Source organism: Durio zibethinus, chromosome 28, assembly GCF_047325235.1.
Source record: "Durio zibethinus cultivar Kanyao isolate XHJ-2024 chromosome 28, ASM4732523v1, whole genome shotgun sequence".
Lineage (NCBI taxonomy): Eukaryota > Viridiplantae > Streptophyta > Magnoliopsida > Malvales > Malvaceae > Durio > Durio zibethinus.
Genome location: NC_143189.1, coordinates 4,587,808 through 4,608,683, shown reverse-complemented (window position 1 = coordinate 4,608,683; position 20,876 = coordinate 4,587,808). Strand labels below are relative to the sequence as shown.

At 34.9% G+C, this 20,876-nt stretch overlaps 1 protein-coding gene across 2 annotated transcripts; it reads left to right on the top strand.

Moving 5' to 3' along the window:
* Positions 1 to 8: 8 nt before the first annotated feature.
* Positions 9 to 20,468, top strand: LOC111281336 (nuclear pore complex protein NUP107-like). Of its 2 annotated transcripts, none has more exons than XM_022869065.2 (24): positions 9 to 307; positions 1,014 to 1,393; positions 1,964 to 2,033; positions 2,529 to 2,644; positions 2,890 to 2,921; positions 3,060 to 3,185; positions 9,956 to 10,114; positions 10,418 to 10,510; positions 10,590 to 10,757; positions 11,098 to 11,196; positions 11,695 to 11,930; positions 12,028 to 12,085; positions 12,710 to 12,798; positions 13,048 to 13,176; positions 14,078 to 14,200; positions 15,811 to 15,909; positions 15,997 to 16,185; positions 16,386 to 16,557; positions 16,653 to 16,809; positions 16,996 to 17,198; positions 17,848 to 17,989; positions 18,273 to 18,433; positions 19,139 to 19,255; positions 20,013 to 20,468. In XM_022869065.2, exons 1-24 carry the CDS (start codon positions 228 to 230, stop codon positions 20,079 to 20,081), a joined length of 3,267 nt encoding a protein of 1,088 aa, XP_022724800.2. In that variant the 5' UTR covers positions 9 to 227; the 3' UTR covers positions 20,082 to 20,468. The 2 variants fall into 2 exon arrangements, with proteins under 2 accessions (XP_022724800.2, XP_022724802.2); XM_022869067.2 differs by having other exon boundaries at positions 96 to 307; positions 2,529 to 2,627.
* The last annotated feature ends 408 nt before the right edge of the window (positions 20,469 to 20,876 follow it).

Below are 20,876 nucleotides of genomic sequence, written 5' to 3'. Positions count from 1 at the left end.
CCCATTTCGCCAGTGTTCGCTCTCTCAACTCTGACTAAGTCGAGGGTTTTGCTTCAAAGTTTAAGCCATTTTTTAGGTTCTTTTTTTTTTTTTTTAGCGCAAATTCCCGCTCTTAAATTAAAAGCTTCTTCTTTAGTTTTTAAACAAAACCTCAAATCCATTGAAATCCCAGCGTTTGTTTCGATTTGAAAACTATCCACGCTCCCATTATAACGCCCACGCCCATTATGGATTTGGAAATGGAGACGTCTCCCAGCTACTTTGACCCTCAAGATCACTCCGCTAGGGAAAAGTTTCGTCGTTATGGGTACCATTCTAATAAACCCATTTCTTTTTTTTTCGTAAAAACATTATACATTTTTATAGAGTTACTTATTTTTCTATGATAATGTGAAATTTTGGTTGTTTCATTAGGGTTTTCTGGGTGCAATCTTTAAAGTGTTTTTTCTTATTAGGAGTTGTTTTGATGTTAGAAATTAATGGGTTGGAGCCTATTCCATACAACCCATTTCTCAAAGTAATGTGTTATGTTTGTTTGGTGATGGTTTTGTTCTTTGTTAATCGTTAGAATTTGGGTTTTGAGTATGACTGTTGAGGAACTGGTTTTCATATTCAGACTTTGGATTGACTTGTTAATAGTATGTAAGGTTTTACTTATTGACATGAATTACTGTTTTGTACTTACTGACACGATTCATTGGTTTTATGTACATTATCAAGCAATAGAAAACACCAAAAAGAAAAAAAAAAGAAGAAAAAAAGATAAATGAAGATAAATAGAAACTAAAAGGTGCTATTAATAGTGGAGTCTGTTGATTAAAGACTTGAGAAGTGGCAATTAACACAAAAAGATAACAGGGGCGGTCCTGGAAAATGAAGGGAGGAGAAGAGATAAAAACTGAGATGTTTAGTGTCACTCTGTTTTAGGTTGTTCTTTATGCTGTTTAATACAAGTATTGCTCCTTTCAATTAAATCTCACTTGGTTGGATTATGTAATATGGACTGCCTGCAGGAAAAGAAACTCAAGTTCAAGCATATCTCCATGGCAAGAAAGTGGTGTTTCAAAGTTCAATGAAGCTAAGTTGTTGTATGAAGGGCCAATTATCCACAGCCCAACTAATGCTGCACTTCTTCTTGAAAACATCAAACAAGAGGCTGAGACCTTTGATACTGACTATTTTGAAGAAATACCTGCAGGGACACACTTGGCTTCTAAGAGGAGACCATCAAATGATGGTCTTCGAATTGCTAAGGTTGATAATGGTGTTGATTCAATTCGCAGAATAGGAAGTCATGCACTAAAAGCCTGCAAGATTGAGGAGGATTTATTGGCAGATAACGGAGACACAACCTTTGTTTTGTTTGCATCTCTCCTTGGTTCTGCTCTTCAAGGTGCTCGAAGTACTATCACTTCTATTAAGTGCAACAACTCAAAGTTGAAATTATTGAACTAGCTTTCCTTATTTCAAGTGAATGTAATGTGACTGATGATTGTTTTTGATCAATATGTCATAGAATTTGTTTGAGATCCTTGATTCATATCAGCTGTATTAATTTCTAGGAGTTAGGAAACTGATAATTGCATAAAATTAGGCTTGAATATGTTAGAAAATGCAATATTGATTGAAGGTCCTTGTAATAAGCATGTTTATAAATAAAGTTTTACTTTGAGTTCTTGTACATCAAGTCCATTAAATGTTGCATTCTAAGATATGAGACAGTAAAGTAGAGAAGCCTGACTGACTGCTCAATATGTCTATATTTCTATATTGGAGCACTATATTTGGTTGCAATAAAAAGAAAAAAAGAAGAAGAAAAGATAGTATCCTGCTGGTGCAGATATTATGAATATCCATAAGTTGCCCTGTAATTTAAAATTATATTGTTGTTTCCTGTAGTCCCCCTGATATGGCATCTGATTTCTATTGCAGCTATATATGTTCATATTTTCATGTTTTGCAGGGTTAATGCCAATTACTGATCTGATTTTACAATTTGAGAGATCATGCCGGAATGTTTCAGAGTCGATTAGGTTTGTCTCGTACCATCAAGTATATTTATAACTTGGTGTAGGTGTATCTTGCAATATAGGCGCACTTGTGCTTGAAATACCATGGATTTGGTTATGATTACAAATTTATTACTGTTTCATCTTCTTTTTCCATTTGGCTTATGTCTTGATTTTGAGCATTTTAGTATGCCATATCCCCTGTTCCTCTTTTTCCTGCAACCCCTTTCCCAGAAAGAAAGAAGATCCAATGGCACACTATTTAATGTGCTTTTGTTTATACCTTATTATCTATGGATAGATAATTATTTAAGTCTGTCTTATTGAGAGTTAAGGATGCCAACATCGGCATTATCATTTTTCACTTAAAATTATGAAGTAGAGACAAGTGTTTCAGAAGTTTTTTTATTTGTTGAGGAGCTGCTCAAGCATTTTCTTTTTCAAAGTGCCTTTGTAAATTAGTTAGCATCAATTTCTTGGGTGGCCTTTTAACTGCATCATGATTTGCTGCTTGCACAGATATGAATCCAACATACGTCATCGGGTTGTGGAGGACAAATTGATGAGACAGAAGGCTCAGCTTCTGCTTGATGAGGCTGCTACTTGGTCTCTACTCTGGTACCTTTATGGAAAAGGAAATGAGTCTCTAACCTTTGAAAACTTTTGGCAACAATTGATTTCTTAGGAAAAAGATTATTTCAGTTATGAAGTTTTTGAAGTTATCTGCATCTTGTTTCTCAAATCACACTGTTCATAGTGTGTGCATTATCTTTTGCAAATAGTTGTTTATATATATATATTATTTTGATTACTTCTACTGGGTGCAAACTTCATCCTTGAGCTTTGGGTTTTTTTTTGACAGTTTCTATTCTTCTTGCAGTGACTGAAGAACCTCCTGAAGAGCTCATTCTGGTATCTTTTTTTCTTTTCAATATTTTCTCCTTTGAACTGAGTCTTTTACTCCTAATAAATGCTAGCATTTCCTTTTGACTACCTTCTAATTCAAGTTAAAATGGTTTACTCTTACTTAAATCTTTCAATTTGCGACAGTCCCCTTCAACATCACATATAGAGGCTTGCCAGTTTGTTGTGAATGATCACACAGCACAATTATGCCTCCGTATTATTCAATGGCTAGAAGGATTGGCCTCTAAAGCCCTTGATCTGGAGAGCAAGGTGATTGGTTTTATTAAATTAATATGGATTATGTTGACTGTTTCATTGTTGGTGTTATTTTTTATTGTGTTTTCATCATACTTTGTGATGGAAGGAGCATGGTTTCATTGTCCTGAATATTGATAAGGATTTTATAAAGCCAGTGGCATGGCATGCCCTTACATGTGGTGTGACTTCTCTGAAAAATGAATCTTGCAATCTTTCACTATTTTCCCCCTTTTCTATCTGTAGAAAACTTAAGGAACAGTTGTCCTTATTTTTTCCTATTCTATCTACAATGAAGGAATACATCTAAATAAATAGGAATAGTGAAGTTCCTTATTAGGAAACAATTTACATGAAAAAGAAAACAAAAAATAATAAAAGGAAGTAGAATTATTCTAGTCTAAAATAGAAGCAAATCCCTAAAAACTTGACAATCAGAATAGTTGACTAAATCAGAAGAGTAAATGAGAAATATTCCTAAAATAAATTAGGAAATCAAGCTGCACTAATGTAGGAGAATCATATTTGCACTAATATAGGAGAATCGGAATTCTAACTCCCCCTCAAGCTGGGTTATGAATGTTAATCATACTCAGCTTGGATTTCAATCCGTAAAAAATGCTTCTAGGAAGAGCTTTAGTTGGAATATTTGCAATTTGTGAACTTGTAGGGATATAGGCCAGTTTAACTGACCCATTTTCTATCTTTTCCTTTATGAAATGTCGGTCCAGCTTTATGTGCTTGGTCTTATCATGACAAACAGGATTTTTGGCAATACTTATAGTAGCCTTATTGTCACAAAATAGTGTCTTAGATGTCAACTTTTAATTCTCCAAGTAACCTCATCAGCCAAATTCCTTCACAAATACCATGGGACATTGCTCTAAACTCAGCCTCAGCACTGCTCTTAGCTACTACAGCTTGCTTTTTACTTCTCTAAGTGACCAAATTGCCCCAAACATAAGTGCAATATCCAGTAGTAGACCTTCTATCTGTTATTGATTTAGCCCAGTCAGCATCTGTGTACACCTCGACTGTCCTGTCCATTGACTTCTTAAGATATAGACCTTCATTAGGACTCTTCTTTAAGTACTATAGGATGCGATGAACAGTCTTGAGATGCTCTTTGGTTGGATTATTTATGTATCTACTCACCATCCCTACTGCAAACCCAATATTAGGTCGTGTGTGGGAGAGGTAAATAAGCTTCCCAACTAGTCTTTGGTATCACCCTTTGTCTGTGGGTGTATCGGCAAGTTTGCATTCAATCATGCTGGTCTTTTTGAGTAGATCAAGTACATTCTTATGCTGAGACACTGATATTCCATTCTTAGACTGAGCCACTTCCATCCCAAGAAAATATTTAAGGAACCCCTTTATTTCAAACTCATTTGCAAGGAGTTTCTTCAAATCATCTATTCCTTCCTTGTGGTCTCCGATGATTATATCATCCACATAAACAATAAGAATAACTTTTTTTCCTTCATTAGTGAACTTAACAAACATAATATGGATAGATTGACATTGAAGGAATCCATACCTCTTCATTGCCTTTGTTAACTGTTCAAACCAAGCCCGATGAGACTGTTTAAGTCCATACAAAGATTTTCAGAGTTTGCACACTTTGCCCATGTTGTCTTGCCTTTCGAAACAAGAGGGAATTTTCATGTAGACATCCTCCTCCAAGTCGCCATTTAAGAATGCATTCTTGATATCAAGTTGGTGGAGAGGCTAATCCAAGTTGGCTGCTAGTGACAATAGAACTCTAATTGAATTGAGTTTGGCTACTGGAGCAAATGTCTCCTTATAGTCTATCCCATAGGATTGAGTGAACCCTTTTGCAACAAGTCTAGCTTTGAACCTGTTTATACTTCCATTTACATTGTGCTTTATTGTGAAGATCCACATACATCCAACCAGGTTTTTCTCTTTGGGCAAATTTAAAATTTCTCATGTCCCATTTTTCTCTAGTGCCTTGATTTCTTCAAGAATTGCTGCCTTCCAATCTGGTTCATTAAGGGCTTCCCGAATATTTTTTGGAATTTGCACATTGTCAAGGTTAGTAGTAAAGGCTTGAAAGTTTGGATTTAACTTGTCATATGAGATATACTTGCAGATAGGGTACCGGTCGCATGATCTCACACCTTTTCTTAATGCAATAGGAATGTCAAGGTCAGCAACTGGCTCACAAATTTCAGTTTTAAATTCAATAGGGACCATGGATTCAAATAGCAGTGCAATAGTAGTATAGTGGCTGCTATTTAGCAAAATCGGCACCCACTGCCACTGCTATTTAACCGATATTGGGCATGAAGAAATTCACATCTTTAGCGGTTCATTGCGGCCGCAAAAAAAGGTCATAGTGGCTAATAGCGGCAATAGTGGGACGCAATTGGCGCCATTTTCGTTTTTTTTCATGAAGAATTTTTTTATCATCAAGCATTAAAATTTTCAAAATTTAACAAAGTAAAGCTCTAAACACAAAAAGGAAATTCTAGATTTATAATGACTTAGTAAAAAAAAGGCTCAATCAAAAATCAAGAAAAATTTATTGAAATCAAGTAATAATAAAATACTTAAATTTACCTTTTCTTCCATGTTTAAGTGTTTGCAAATTTGTGTTGTATAGGACTTAGAAAAACTTGGACTTTAGAGAGATTTTGCTTGAAACTTTAAAATTTTAAAAACCCATCTATGAGCACTTTGTGGGCATGGGTTTGGGACTGTGTTGGTTGGATCAAAGAAGAAATTAGATTAGTCATTGGGTGGAAAGTTGGATGAGGGTGGAAGCTTGGATGCTGGTTGGTTGCCATGGCTGGTGGATGATTTGCGAGAATGGTAGAAAGCAAGGGTTGAGAAAAAAATGAAAGAAGTTTGAGTGGAAAGATTTGGAGGATATTCGGTCGATTTTCTTAAGTACTCTTGTTGGGGCTTTAAACATTGACATGTAATAAATTAGCAGGCTCGACAGAATTGAGTTGATTAGAGTCACTCTTTCTCCAAAAGACAAATATTTTCTTTTTCACATCACAAGCCTAGACTGCACCCTATTTATGATTGGGGTCTAGACTGTAATCCTTTTGGTATTAGCACCTATAAGGACACCTAAATATTTAAGTGTAGTGGGGAGTTTGGTGGGCATTAAGTTTGGTCAATTCTTGACCAAACAAAAATTTTTTTTTTTTTTTTTAAATAAATTTAAGGGCAAAATTTTGGGAAAAAATAATTAGTTAAAATTGAAAAGTTTTGAGAATTAATTTTGACTGAAAAATTTGAGATGAAAGAGTTTAATGTAAATTTGAGAGGTATATTATATTATAATTTAGATGAAAAAAATAAAATATTAAATGATTAATGTATTAATTTGATTTTTGATTTCTATTTTTATTGGGATTTTATTAATGATTTTATTATTTTAATATTTGTATGTTGTTAATTTTCTAAATGTGAATATTTTACTATAATATTAAAAAATTGTAAATAATTGTTTTATATAAATAAAATAAGATTAAAGTGTCATTAATTACTTTAAAAATCATGAAAAAAATTTTTATGCTTATAATTATAATTACGGTGTTTTATAACAAGTTGTGCAAATTTAAAAGAAATTCATGACCAATGATTGTGATGATATCCGTTATATCCGTAACCCTGATAAACACAACGTGATCGAAGACGTGTTCGCGACCGCAATTTAAATCCCTGAAGGGGACTTACCTGTGTTAGTTTTAGGTTCTTGGAGACTTGGATCAGGTTGATTTTTAGTGTTGGGCTGTGTTCAGTTGTCCATTTCTTCTTGTGGTTTTTGCTTCCTTGAGTAGACTATAAGTTCTTTTGTTTTTTCTTGCATAACCTTAGGGTTTGAAGAGTCAAGAGTTGTTTGAATAGGTTGAGTTTCGGAATCTGCATGGCTGATAGGTTGGGTAGGTTGAGAATCTGGTTTTGAAGGGGCTGGTTGAGATTCTAGTTTTGAAGGGGCTGGTTGGGAATATAGTTTTGAAGGGGTTGGTTGGGAAATTGGCAAGTCAACAGCTAAGAGTTGATATTCCTAAGTCGTATTCTCCCCCTGAATATCATTCTTGCTGTAGTATGGAAGATCCTAAAAAAAAGTGGCATACATAGAGTTATAGAATTTTTTTGTGACGGGTGAATAACTCCTATAGCCCTTTTTGTTTGGGGAATAACCAAGGAAGATGCATTTTAAGGCTTTGGGATCAAGCTTGCTGTGGTTTTGTTGGCTAATATGAACAAAGGCAATGTAGTCAAAGAGTTTGATAGGAATGGAAGAGATCAACTGATTTTGTGGGTAGGAAGCAGGGAAAGTTTGACAAGTTGTTTTAAAGCCAAGAACTCGGGAAGTCATTCGGTTAACCATAAGTTGTAGTGAGGACAGCTTCTCTCTAAAAATATTTAAGCACATTGGAAGTCAACAAGAGAGATCTAGTCACTTCTATTAAATGTTTGTTTTTGTGTTCGGTAACCCCATTTTGCTGAGGAGTGTCAACACAAGAGCTTTGATGGATAATGCCATGATTGGTGAGGTAAGGGCCAAGAATAGAGTTGAAGTATTCCCTTCTATTGCCAGTTTTTAGGACTTGGATTTTGGCTTGGAATTGGGTTTGTACCATGCTATCGAAGTTTTGAAAGATTTGGCTAGCCTCGGATTTTACTTTCATAAGGAATGCCAATGTGAGTCGAGTATGATCATCGATGAATGTAACAAACCAACTAGAATCTATGGTATTGTTAACTTTTGACGGCCCCCATATGTCAATGTGAATCATTGAGAAAAGTTGAGATGATTTATAGGAAAGGCTAGGGTAGGTATTTCGAGTGTGCTTAGAAAGTTGACAAATTTCACATTGAAAATCTTTAGAGATGTTATTGAATAATAAGGGAAATAGTCTTTTTAGGTATGAAATATTTGGATGTCTTAAATCTATAATGCCATAACATAATAAGGTCATCCTTACCAGTACTAGAGGCTAAGGTTGTACAAGAGTTTTGTGGTCTCTCAAGTGCATCATATTGAAGAAGGTAAAGCCCTGCACACATCGTAGCATTGCCAATAATCCTCCTCGAGCCCAATTCCTGAAATTCACACAAGTTAGGAAAAATTTAGTGACACAACATTTATCCTTCATAAGCTTATTGATGGAAAGTAGGTTACAGCTTAAATTAGGGACATGGAGGACAGAGTTGAGTATTATGTCTTACAAAACTACAATAGAACTTGTTCCCGCCATCTTTGAGAGAGAGTCATCAACAATTTTTACAGTGGAACTATCATAAAAAGGTCTATATGTGTTGAACAAGGATGCATCTCCAGTCATGTGATTTGATGCTCCTGAATCAACAATCCAAGATTGTGTATTTCCCCGTTGAACACTTAAGGTGTTTAGGAAATTACCTTTTGTGCAATAAATTAGTTCCAAAGGTTACAAACTTGTTTTGAAGGGTTTGTTGGAGCATCACCTTTTTGTGACTTTCCTCATGCCATACCTCTATAGAAAAAGAGTTCTCACTCTTGCTAGCTATAACGGAAACTCGTGTGGCTACAATCTAATGGTTCAGGCCAACTTGCTTTGATATCATGTAGAAAACTTAAAGAACAATTGTCCTTATTTTTTCTTATCCTATCTACAATAAAGGAGTGCATCTAAATAAATAAGAATAGTGAAGTTCCTTATTAGGAAACAACTTACATGAAACAGAAAACAAAAAATAATAAAAGGAAGGAGAATTATTCTATTCTAAAATAGAAGCAAATCCCTAAAAACTTGACAATCAGAATAGTTGACTAAATCAGAAGAGTAAATGAGAAATATTCCCAAAATAAATTAGGAAATCAAGCTGCACTAATGTAGGAGAATCATATGTACACTAATGTAGGAGAATCAGATTTCTACACTATCTTCTTATGGAGAATCAGATTTCTACACTATCTTCTCATGTTTTCCTTTTAATTGCACTTTTATGCAGTTTCATAGTGGTTGATCTGATTAGATCCGCTGAATATGGTGAATAGTTGGCATTATTTTATTAATTGTATAGCATTTGCTATCTTCGTATGTTTCAACCATTCAAACTATGAGGTTGCTTGACATCTCTTTCATGTCGCATGCTTGATCGCTAATCTGATGTCTGAGAAGGCTTCATGTGTCATAAGCAATAAGTGGGTTTGCAACAGGTTTGTTTTACTTCATGAGTGGAACTAGAAACAAACTGGCACATTCGGGAAGTCTAGTACCGTGGGGATTGTCAGGCTATGAACAATGATATTGTAGGTTGTGCTAAGCAGCATTCTTGTTTTATGATTATTGACTCTGTAGACTAGCAACTGCTTCCATGCTGATGGGATTATTGTGGCAATACATAATTGTTTGAAACATCATGTTTTTAGCCTCCTTGGAAGGTATCATTCTTTCCATGCAGTTCACTTCTCTCGTCTCTCTTGTTAATGTTTTTCCTTTTCCTTTTAATTCATTATGTATAGCTGTCTTAGGTAATTATGCCTAGGGTTAGTACCACAGGAATTCTCTGGATAATTAACCTTAATTTATAACTTTTAACAACTGTAACCTTTTAACCTTCAACCGTTTCAGTGACAACTTACTTGTGGGCGGGAAAACCTGGTTCTCAGTTGCTTCTGTTGAGCATGCATGATGTTTTAGTAAATTTTTGTTAGATTCTGGTTAATTTTTGCTTGTGATGAAGCTTCATAAAAATACCCTATTGCATTAGATTTGTTGAATATTTGATTTTTTTAAAATTTTTTTCTGCAGGTGCGAGGATTCCATGTTGGTACCTATCTTCCCAATTCTGGAATTTGGCACCATACTCAGAGGTTTCTTAAAAAGGGTGCCTCTGCTGCTAACACTGTACATCACTTAGATTTTGATGCTCCAACACGGGAACATGCCCATCAGCTACCTGATGATAAAGTACTCTTTCTGAAACTGTTCTAAAAATTCAAATGACTTCCTTGATTATGTGGTTTTATCTCCCAGTGTGATGTGTGCAGAAGCACAGTTTTGAATAAAGAGAGGGTGAGAGGGAGAATTCTTATATATATATATATATATATATATATATATATATATATATATATATGCGAGAAGCACATATTTCTAATTGTGTTTTACCATCTTGGTCTGATTTCCTTTAGGAGTTTGTGGTAGGGTTGTAACTGTCTTTAAAATATCAATTGTTTATTTAGTGTGGCAGTGACAGTTTTTCCTTGACAGAAACAAGATGAGTCTCTACTTGAGGATGTCTGGACTCTGTTAAGGGCTGGAAGACTAGAAGAGGCTTGTGACCTTTGCCGGTCTGCTGGACAGGTATTCAGAATTTGACAAGGTTAATAAATGTAGAGTAACCTACTTTGCATGCTGTCTGAGAAGCAGTTTAATTTCGCAGCCATGGAGATCGGCAACTATATTCCCATTTGGAGGGTTAGACCTATTTCCTTCCATTGAAGCCCTAGTAAAGAATGGGAAAAATAGAACTCTGCAAGCTATTGAACTGGAGAGCAGTATTGGTCATCAACGACGCCTTTGGAAATGGGCTTCCTATTGTGCATCAGAGGTAAATATAACGACAATCCTATCTGATGGTTCTGTTACCACTTTAATTTTGGTCCCAAGACATGTTTGATACCTAGTTTTATTGGTTGAATTTATCCTTTCAGGTTTTAAACTCTTAGATTTTATCTCAGTTCTTTGCTTGTGGTGGTTATGAATAATATATATCATTCTTTGGTGTTTGGAACTTGGTGCTTTTGCAAGTTCTCTCTCTCTCTCTCTCTTAAATGCATGGATGGTGGTTAATGCACAAGGTCAATTGAGTTATCTTGACTTAATGGAGTGATTCGTAGCTCTCTATACCACTAACATTTCTCTTTTATTTTTTTAAAAATCTTTTGTAGAGAATTTCTGAGCAAAATGGTGGGAAATATGAAATAGCTGTATATGCAGCCCAATGTAGCAACTTAAAGCGCATGCTACCGATCTGTGCAGACTGGGAGGTATACTTTTCTGATTAGATAAACATTCTTAGGAGGCAATTTAAATGCTAATATGTTCTTGTTATTGTTAAGTGGTGTTATGCCACATCTGTTAAGTCTCTGGTTTCATGTGATCTTATATTAAAGTTGGGCCTCTCCACCTATCACAAATTGGTTTTAGGTTGGATGCTTAACATGGTATCAAAGCCCAGGTTTGTTATGTTCTTCCTGCCTGTTACCCTTTGTGAGGTTATCCATGTGTAAGCCCTTGTTGAGCTACACGTGAGGGGGAGTTGACGGGGAGTGTTAAGTGGGGTTATACCACATATGTTAAGTCTTGGGTTTTTTGTGGTCTTATATTCAAGTTAGCCCTCTCTACCTATTGTTGATTGATTTTAGGTTGGATACTTATCATATATGCATATGTATATATATATATCCCTTGTGAAATGGTCATAATCTCTTTCTAATTTTACCAAACATCAAGTAATTAAAATCTGATGTCCCTTATGTCTGCAGACAGCCTGTTGGGCAATGGCCAAATCATGGCTTGAAATCCAGGTAGATCTAGAATTAGCTCGTTCACAACCTGGCAGGATTGAACAATTAAAAAGCTACGGAGATGTTATTGATGTTAGCCCTGGAGGAACTGATGGTACCTCTCAGCCTTCATCTGGACCTGAAAGTTGGCCACTGCCAGTTTTGAACCAGCAACCACGAGACCTTTCTGCTCTTCTTCAGAAACTTCATTCAGGGTATTTTTATAACGTGGTTTTTTCTAAAATTAAGTTTGCATTTTACGTATTGTTTAATTTGTTTATCCTTTATTTTTCTTTTGTTCCCCTGATGTAGTGAAATGGTGCATGAAGCTGTTACTCGGGGATGCAAGGAGCAGCAACGCCAAATTGAGGTTTCTGTCAAGTAGACATGTGAACACTTGGTTTTCATCTGATGCTAAGTTTGCATAAATGTGTGCTATGATCTGAATAGTCCTTCTGATCTATCAAAAGAAAAGAAAAAAAAGGAAAGGGTAGGGGTTGGGTGTGAAGAACTGAAATTGAAACTAGCTGTTATAGATCGTAAGAAGTGGAGTCTTTTGCATTGGGATTGTGAATTAAAGAGTTCCCTCTTCTAGCTGCAGATTTGGTTAGAGAAATCTGGTTGTCGTTTAGTTAGCCTGGTTGCAAATGGTCTTTTTCCCCTTTTGATTCACATAAGCTGTAGAAAATGCTTGTATTTGGTTAAAAACCTTTCCCTTTACCTTTTCTGGGAACTCCACCCTCCTTACCTCATTCAATCTCTGGTCTTAGCTACATAGGCTTCAGTAGTTTGACTTCCTGTATTGAAGTCACCATAAACACATATGCACCATTGACATTCACAGAAAATTTTTCCTTAAGAGTTTAGTAATTCTTTCTAGATACATGCACATCAAAAGTGGTGTCGTAGGTCTTGTTTTCTTTATTCATTAAATGGATTTCATTAAATCCAATAAATTTTTTGGTGGCTTCTCTAACCTTACAATACTCGACAGATGAATCTAATGTTAGGGAATATACCACATCTCCTTGAGCTTATATGGTTGTGGATAGCACCTTCAGAAGATGATCAAAGCATCTCCAGGTAGTGCTTCTTGAAAACACTGCAACAAATAATATTTAATAAAATAGAAGCAATTGCAATCTAAATTACTTTGGGCCCAGTTCTATCCTGTTTCCCACTTAAGCTGACTCTTGTAAGTGAGCTTTTTAACAAGGGTTGTAGGTTGGGTAGTTTAATTGATATTGTATTGCAGGAAAAGGTAAAATCAGTGGGATTGGTGTCCCATTTGTGTGGGAACATTCTTTCTTACATGTGCTTAATTTCTCCTAGGCCTCGTGATCCTCAGATGATTCGGTTTGGTGCACACATTGTACTTGTTCTTAGATATCTGCTTACTGATGAAATGAAGGATCCCTTCCGAGAAAAGCTTATGACTGTTGGTGATCGTATTCTACACATGTGAGTAATTCAAATTCTGGTCTTATCATTTCTCTCTTAACCATGGTGGGGAGCTAATTGAACTGCATAGTGGTCCTGACTGAAATATCTAAGTTTTTGAATCAACTCACTTATTGTGTATGTTAAAGCTGTTGAATTCTTGTCACTACCTGCAGGCATTGATTTACTTCTACAGAAGCATTGCTAGTTACTGTCATTTGTGCATTATGTTGAAATATCATGATTCAAATGAGCAAAGTGAATTTCCAAGTGCCTAGCTTAGCTCTTCTAAACATAAAAAATGTTGGAAGTCTTTGGAACCTATGCAAAAAAATGCATCTTAAACATAACAACATGGAATTAAATGCAATCATCTGAGCTGATTGAAACCCATAACCTTCAGTTGATGAAAATTTTGATTTAAGAAAGGAATAAAGATTGTGAATGCATAACCTTCAGTTGATGAAATTTTTTATGTAAGAAAGATATAAAGGCTGTGAAGACATTGGGCTATGAAGTGCGACCTTTTCTTACCCACTTTTGTATAAGCTCCCAAACATTGTTATTTTATTAAAACGTTCAATTTTCACTTTCTTTTACATGTAGTATATATATTTGTCCAATAAAAAGATCCTTTTTTATCAAATAATAAAGCATGATGAGCTTTGTTAGTTTTCTAACATGTTCTAGCTGTCTTTATTTTCTTGGAAAATTTGTTATTGAACATGACTTTAGTGTGTTAGGCGTTTTAGATGCCCACAGCCCATTATATTTCTCATAGAATACTGTGTTCCTTTGGGCTGTCAACCACATTTCAGAAGTCCTTCAATATGCGTTCTATATGAAAAAGAGAAACTACCTTGACAGTAGTGATAAGCCCAATTTGGTTGGTGATTGTCTTAATTGGAAAATAAAATTTCAGGTATTCTATGTTTCTATTCTCAAAGCATCATGAAGAATTGGTGGGGATTTATGCTTCTCAGCTTGCACGTCATCGTTGCGTCGACCTCTTTGTGCACATGATGGAGCTAAGGCTAAATAGCAGGTAACAGCTATATAATATTTTCTATCCTCTATTCCTTTGCCGTTCTTCGATACTGAGTATTTGTGATGGGCTACATTTTATCATTGGGTACTTAATGGCAAGATGTTTTGTCTACGTGGACAACACTGACTTGCATATTTATTTACACTATAATGCATTTTAATCAACAAAGAAACATCAAAACCAAAACTTTTTGACCTGGTATTATAGAATTATGTATATTATATTAATTTGCAGAAGAGGAAAGAAAGTGTTTTAGAACTACTTGCACCTTAATTTTTATAATATGTCTGGTGGTGCCATATTTTGTTGCACGGCCTGTGTCTGAATAAATGTGAATAGATAAGATGAATAATGTTAACCTAATTTTGGTGTTAAGGGTTTAAGTCTGTGTTTCAATTTTTTGTTTGGGTTTTTGCTGCTGCTTGATTGATGCTTGATGATGCATCTAATTATGTAGATAAGCAACAAAATATGTGAATAATGAAATATTCGCTGAAGTTTTTTTTAAAACAAAATAAATTGTTAGAAACCATGAGTCTGTAAAATATTTCCTGAATGGGACATTCCACTGCTTCACTCAATTCTGGTGATTGAGGTTGTTATTATTGTTTAGCACATGTTTTTTTTTATAAGACATCTGCTCTTCTGGGTGAGGACTACATTGTCTTACAGGTAACCCATGCAGGAAACATTTTCTGTCACGGATGTTCTTTTTCTTTTTGGCCAGATGACAAGGCTGTTTGAATATCATTTTGGTATACTTAAAGAAAGTAAGGATGCCTATGGAAATGCTAAACATCAATAATTTTGGAATAGTTTTCCTGATCGTCTGCATTCAAATATTTTAAAGGAAAAATGTTCCTTTGTCCTTCCTCAGTGAGACAATTGATTATGTTGCTAAAATTTGACAAACATTAAAAGTGGCAACTAGACTGAGGTGCTTTTCTTGCTGATGGAGTTGATTGCATTGTCCTCGCTGCAGTTTTGTCCAGAATATATTCTTAATGTTAATTGTTCTTCCCTTGTTTTTAAGCATTTTGAGGAAAGTGAGGAAATGGAAAAAGATATCTTTTAAGAAAGTTAAAAGGAGAAGCAAAAGCTAAGCCATATTTGAGGCCAATAAAGCCATGAAAAGTAGAGGTGGGAGTACATTATATACCATATGTTTTATTTTCCAAAGACCACCAAAAAAGCAGAAAATAATATAAATAAGGAAAGAGGAGAGAGGAAAGAAAAGACAGCTGGAATCACTGTTTGTTGTCATAATTTCTAAATGTACTTTGCATATGCTGATGCCTGAATACTGGGATCATATGTAATTATCCTTTTTGTTTATTGTTTCTTTTGTTTTTCTTTAATTTTGATGCATTTAGTATGGACTTCCTGGATTGTGATTAAATAGCTGGAAACCATGCTTTTCCTTTGTCTATTGCTGATCTTAGTTTGAGAGATCAGTTAAGATGTATGTCCAAGTGAAGTGTAAAACTTAGAGCTATCAGTTTAAGATATTGCAAAATGAGACCCTACTAGTCTTTCTCCATATATAACTCTTCACATTTGTTCTTAGTTTTAAGTTGCAATGTGTTTGTTTCTTCGCTTGGTAACAGTGTGCATGTCAAATATAAAATCTTCCTTTCTGCCATGGAGTATTTGCCATTTTCTCAAGGGGATGATTTGAAAGGAAGCTTTGAAGAAATTATTGAGAGGTATTGATGTGTCTGTGAAGCATATGTTCGAGGCAGTAATGATCCTTTCTTTTCAAATAAAATTGGAATTCTTTGGCATGATAACAGGCTTTTATCACGGTCACGAGAAACCAAAGTTGGAAAATATGATGAATCATCTGATGTTGTGGAGCAACATAGGCTGCAGAGTCTTCAAAAAGCTTTTGTTGTCCAATATCTCTGCTTTACACCTCCCTCCACAATTACTGATGTTAAAGATGTTAGTGCTAAACTTCTTTTGGGAGCATTAATACACAGGTAATCTTTTCCTTTTTTTTACTTGTAGCTATATTGAATTGATAGTCGTGAATGAATTTCTGGTTTAGTTTGGTGTACCATTTTTAATTTTGCTTTAAGTATGAAAGATATTTATGCATTACTTGAAGTTGTCTCAATTCTAATTTAACCTGGTTTGAAAACTTTTCTGTTCGACATGTAACCATCATTTCTTTCTACAGCAATATATTGTTCAGGGAGTTTGCTCTGATTTCTATGTGGAGAGTGCCAGCAATGCCCATAGGTGCACATGAATTACTTAGTCTTCTTGCTGAGCCTTTGAAGCAGCTTTCTGAAACCCCTGATACTTTTGAAGATTATGTTTCTGAGAATCTGAAAGAGTTTCAACACTGGGTATGCTTTTACTTTTCTACTAAATAAATTAGTGGCACTAATAAGTTTTTCTTTACTTTCTTCTGTTTGCTTATCTGTGTTCTCATTTTAAATAGAGTGAATACTACTCCTGTGATGCAACGTATCGCAACTGGCTCAAAATTGAATTAGAAAATGCAGATGTTTCTCCTGTTGAACTTTCAGTAGATGAAAAACAAAAAGCCATTGCAGCAGCACAAGAGACATTAAATTTGTCTATGTCATTGCTAATGAGTAAGTATATTTTCAATCGGACTTGTATGTTCCATGCATAAAAGCAGTGTTCTGACTGAAGGAGATATTTCGATTGGCAATTGTGTGATAAACTTTGCTTCCACTGAATGTGGAGGTTTTATACATGTCCTTTGCTCTCAACATATTGATGCCTTTGATGGTTAATGATCTTAATGCTTACTATAGGAAAAGAAAACCCTTGGCTGATTTCTGTGGAGGAGCATGTAAATGAATCGATGGAACCTCTATTTCTTGAATTGCATGCTACTGCAATGCTCCGCCTGCCTTCTGGTGAATCCATGTCTCCAGATGCCACTGTTTGTGCTGCATTAATGAGTGCACTTTACTCTTCAGTGGCTGAGGACATTGTCTTAGAACGTCAGTTAATGGTATGCTTATTTATTTTGTTATCCAAATTAAGCAACTTTGTTGCCCATGCAGATATTAAATTGTTGATTTGATGTGCTATAGTTTTTGCAATTCCAAAACCTCAATGATCTAGTTGTTTATAAAAGTAAGTGGTGTATTTTCATCATGTTGAACAATTAAATTCCAACATATGTATCTCTGCAAAAGGAGGCCTTGGATCATTTCAAGGCTAAATTCTAGATGTCAACTCCACTTAATCCTAGTGGTAATTGCATATAAATTGAAGAGAGATGGGATGATATCATTCACTGAATCGTTGCTTCTCTAAAACCTTGAGAGAAAGCATGCATGAGAGTAGGTTTGCTCGAGAGATCAAGTGAGGAAAAGGATCCTTCTAGTTCTGGATATTAGAAAGAATAGCAACTCACGGCTTGTGGTTTGAAAGGAGTCATTCTTGGTAAATGGCTTTGCACACCGTAAGAAATTGGGAAGGAAAGGGAATGATATAAGAAAATAAACATGGTTTGGATTTAACCTCATTATAAGATTTAAACTACCGGTATATATAATTTTGGCCAGAATTTCTGCTTGGCATTAATGAACCTAGGTTTATGAAATTTTCTTTTTGTCCTTTTTCCTTTAGTCATTATCTTATTTCTTTATGGGCAGGTAAATGTTGCCATTTCTTCAAGGGACAGCTACAGTGTTGAGGTTGTGTTGCGCTGCTTGGCTGTAGAGGGTGATGGTATTGGTTCACACATCCTGAATGATGGTGGCCTTCTGGGTTCTGTTATGGCAGCTGGCTTCAAAGGTAAGGGACTAAGAAGATGCCAATCTGCTGTGCTTGTCTGTAGTTGCAGACTTTCATAGTCTTGTGTACCCCTGGGAGAAACTTAATTATAAAGTAAATGTTAAAAATTGCTTATTTATGATTGTTGAGCAAATTCATGGTACTGTTTGATGGAGGCACCTATTCTTTTTAAATCTTGTATGATATCATAACTAGTCGAGGAAGAAATATACTCTGTCAAGTAGCAAGTGATAGGAACATGGTGGTAAATTTCTGCAATATTGGTTGAACTTGTTAAATGCAGGTGAGCTTGCTAGATTCCAAGCAGGAGTTACAATGGAGATATCTCGATTAGATGCTTGGTTTTCAAGCAAAGATGGTTCCTTGGAAGGGCCTGCAACATATATTGTGCGTGGCCTCTGTCGTAGGTGTTGTATTCCTGAAGTCATTCTTCGATGCATGCAGGTAAACTTTTCTATGGAAGAATGATGCCCATTAATCATTTTTAATATGGGCACCTTGTTTAGGAAAAGTGCCTCATTGCTTTTAAAAGCAGGAAAGAGTCAGTTTAAAAACGCTTTCCTGATGATTCATTAAAAAGAAGTGTTTTCCAAAAGACAAAAGGGGAAAGAAAAGGCAAGAATAGACACCTAAGTGTAGCAAAATTTTATGGCTTCAAAAATTAAAGTTATGTTTCATACGTTGGCAACGATGGCTTTGCTTTTTTGCTCTATGTTACTTGGACTCAGTGGTTAGTTCTGGACATGGGTATGTGTCCAACATGGCTACATTCAATTTATTCTAAGCTTTTCCTTATGGAAGATTGATCATCCATACCCATGTCCTTAGGATCTTTGTTGGACATAGGTACTTCAAGGAAAATGAAGAATCATAGTAACATAGCTTTTGTTTGGGAGTCTGTTTTCTTAGTTGAGTTATACTGCCCTGTTTTAATTTTTAACCAACTATTGTTACTGTTATTTTGCCAAAAAGCGAGGACTAGAAACAACAAAAAAAATATCATCATTGTGGGAACGTTATTTTGCAAATTTAATTGAAGCAAGGACAAGAAACAAGGAAAAAGAAAGCAACAGTTGTGGAAGTGCATTTATTTTAGAACTTTCACCATGTCAATATTTTTGTTCTTACCATATCTTGATTCATTTGCAGGTTTCTGTTTCTCTTATGGAGTCAGGTAATCCAACCGAAAGCCATGACCAGTTGATTGAGCTAGTCTCAAGTTTGGAAACTGGGTTCATCCATCTTTTCAGTCAGCAACAATTGCAGGTAAGTGGATATTTTTATTGGTTATGTGAGAATAGAGGCTCATATAGGTCCTTCCTCTTAAGCAACTTTTCGTCCTTTTTATCTGTCAGAGTAGTGGAACATTTGTTCCTACTGTTCTTTAACATGCTGAACGGACTTGACATGACAAATGCAATTCACAAATCTACTTCCCTTCCCCTCAACTCATGTGCACTCCTTTTGTTCTGCTAATATTCACCTGAAATATGTTTGGAATAATATTTTGTATATGTGTTTCTGAGTTTCTCCTCTGTAAATAGTTTTCTAAACCTTCAAAATTTTAGGTTCCCCTCTATAGTTGATATTAGTGCCACTTTCAATCACTTCACTTTTTTCTTGCCTTGTATGTTATGGGGATCTCTGTATGAAATATCGACATATGTAACTACTAGAAGCCAATCCTGAAACAAAGAATTATAACTTAGATGAAGAAATCCTCTATTAACTGTAGACATGAAGAGTAAACTGCATTTTCATTGACTTGACATTATAATGGACCCTAGTAAGATCAAGGTATAGATGATGTTAGTAGGAGTATGTCACTGAACTCTGTCAACTTTGCTATAATTTTGATGCTTTAAATGTGGTGTCTGGCAGCTAACTCATTCATCCATATTGGAATTGCATGGCTCCTTAAATTACTTTATTGTTTTGATTTTTTTGTTCATTTTGCCTCCCATGTTGTTGGGGACTGACTATCACAATTTTATCCAAACAATTATTTCTGTCTCATGAGCAGGAATTTTTATTATTTGAGAGGGAATATTCCATATGCAAAATGGAGCTTCAAGAGGAACTCTCCTTGTGATTTAGCAGCTTGGGATCAAATTCTGGTTTTATTCAGTAGAAAAAAGAGAAGCAAATGTTGTAAATTATATGAAATGAGATTTTGCTTGATTTGTTACCAAGTTATATGTGCCTCTCTATGTCTGGATGAGTGAGAGTTCTGAAACAGGGAACACTCCAAATTTCTGGATAGCCTGGATCTGCATGACACGACAATTTGAGGTTCTAAACCTACATGGGCATATGGATCTTGGCAACAATTGAGGGTAATAAGTTGAAATGGGGAGGAGAGAAAAAAAAAGAAAAGGTTGAACACTTAACCAATCATGGTTTCCATATGCAAGAAAGAATTATTTATTGTGTTTTATTTTCTTTTGAACATTCAATGAAAAATGAGTAATTTATTTTAGATTTTCCTTTTCAAAATTTTCTATAATTTTGCAATATAGTAATTTTCGTTTCATTTTTTTTTTTTTTTTTTTTACTTTTTACAATTATTTTGACTGAAAAAAAAGATATTCTTATTATTTTGTATTAAACATATGTAAAGTATAAAAATTATTATGTGTTGACATGTTAAACATGAGTAATTTTTTCTTTAATTAATATATAACTTTTATTAAAATTTTAAATAATATTATATTTGTATATTTTTTGTATTATTTCATATCGTATTATAATTTAACATAATCATTATTATATTAATAACTTAAATCCAAATCTAAGTGATTATAAATGTAAAGATAGTATTTTTTTGGGAACATTTTTCCAAGAAAAGATTTTAGTTGGTGGAAATCTTGCCATAAAATTTTCATTT

Excerpts from the sequence above, each read along its gene's own strand:
- LOC111281336 (XM_022869065.2), top strand. The coding sequence starts at position 228 with ATGGATTTGGAAATGGAGACGTCTCCCAGCTACTTTGACCCTCAAGAT. Across the intron at positions 308-1,013 it reads GAAAAGTTTCGTCGTTATGG|GAAAAGAAACTCAAGTTCAA; the intron begins GTACCATTCTAA and ends GACTGCCTGCAG. Across the intron at positions 10,511-10,589 it reads TTTGCCGGTCTGCTGGACAG|CCATGGAGATCGGCAACTAT; the intron begins GTATTCAGAATT and ends TTAATTTCGCAG.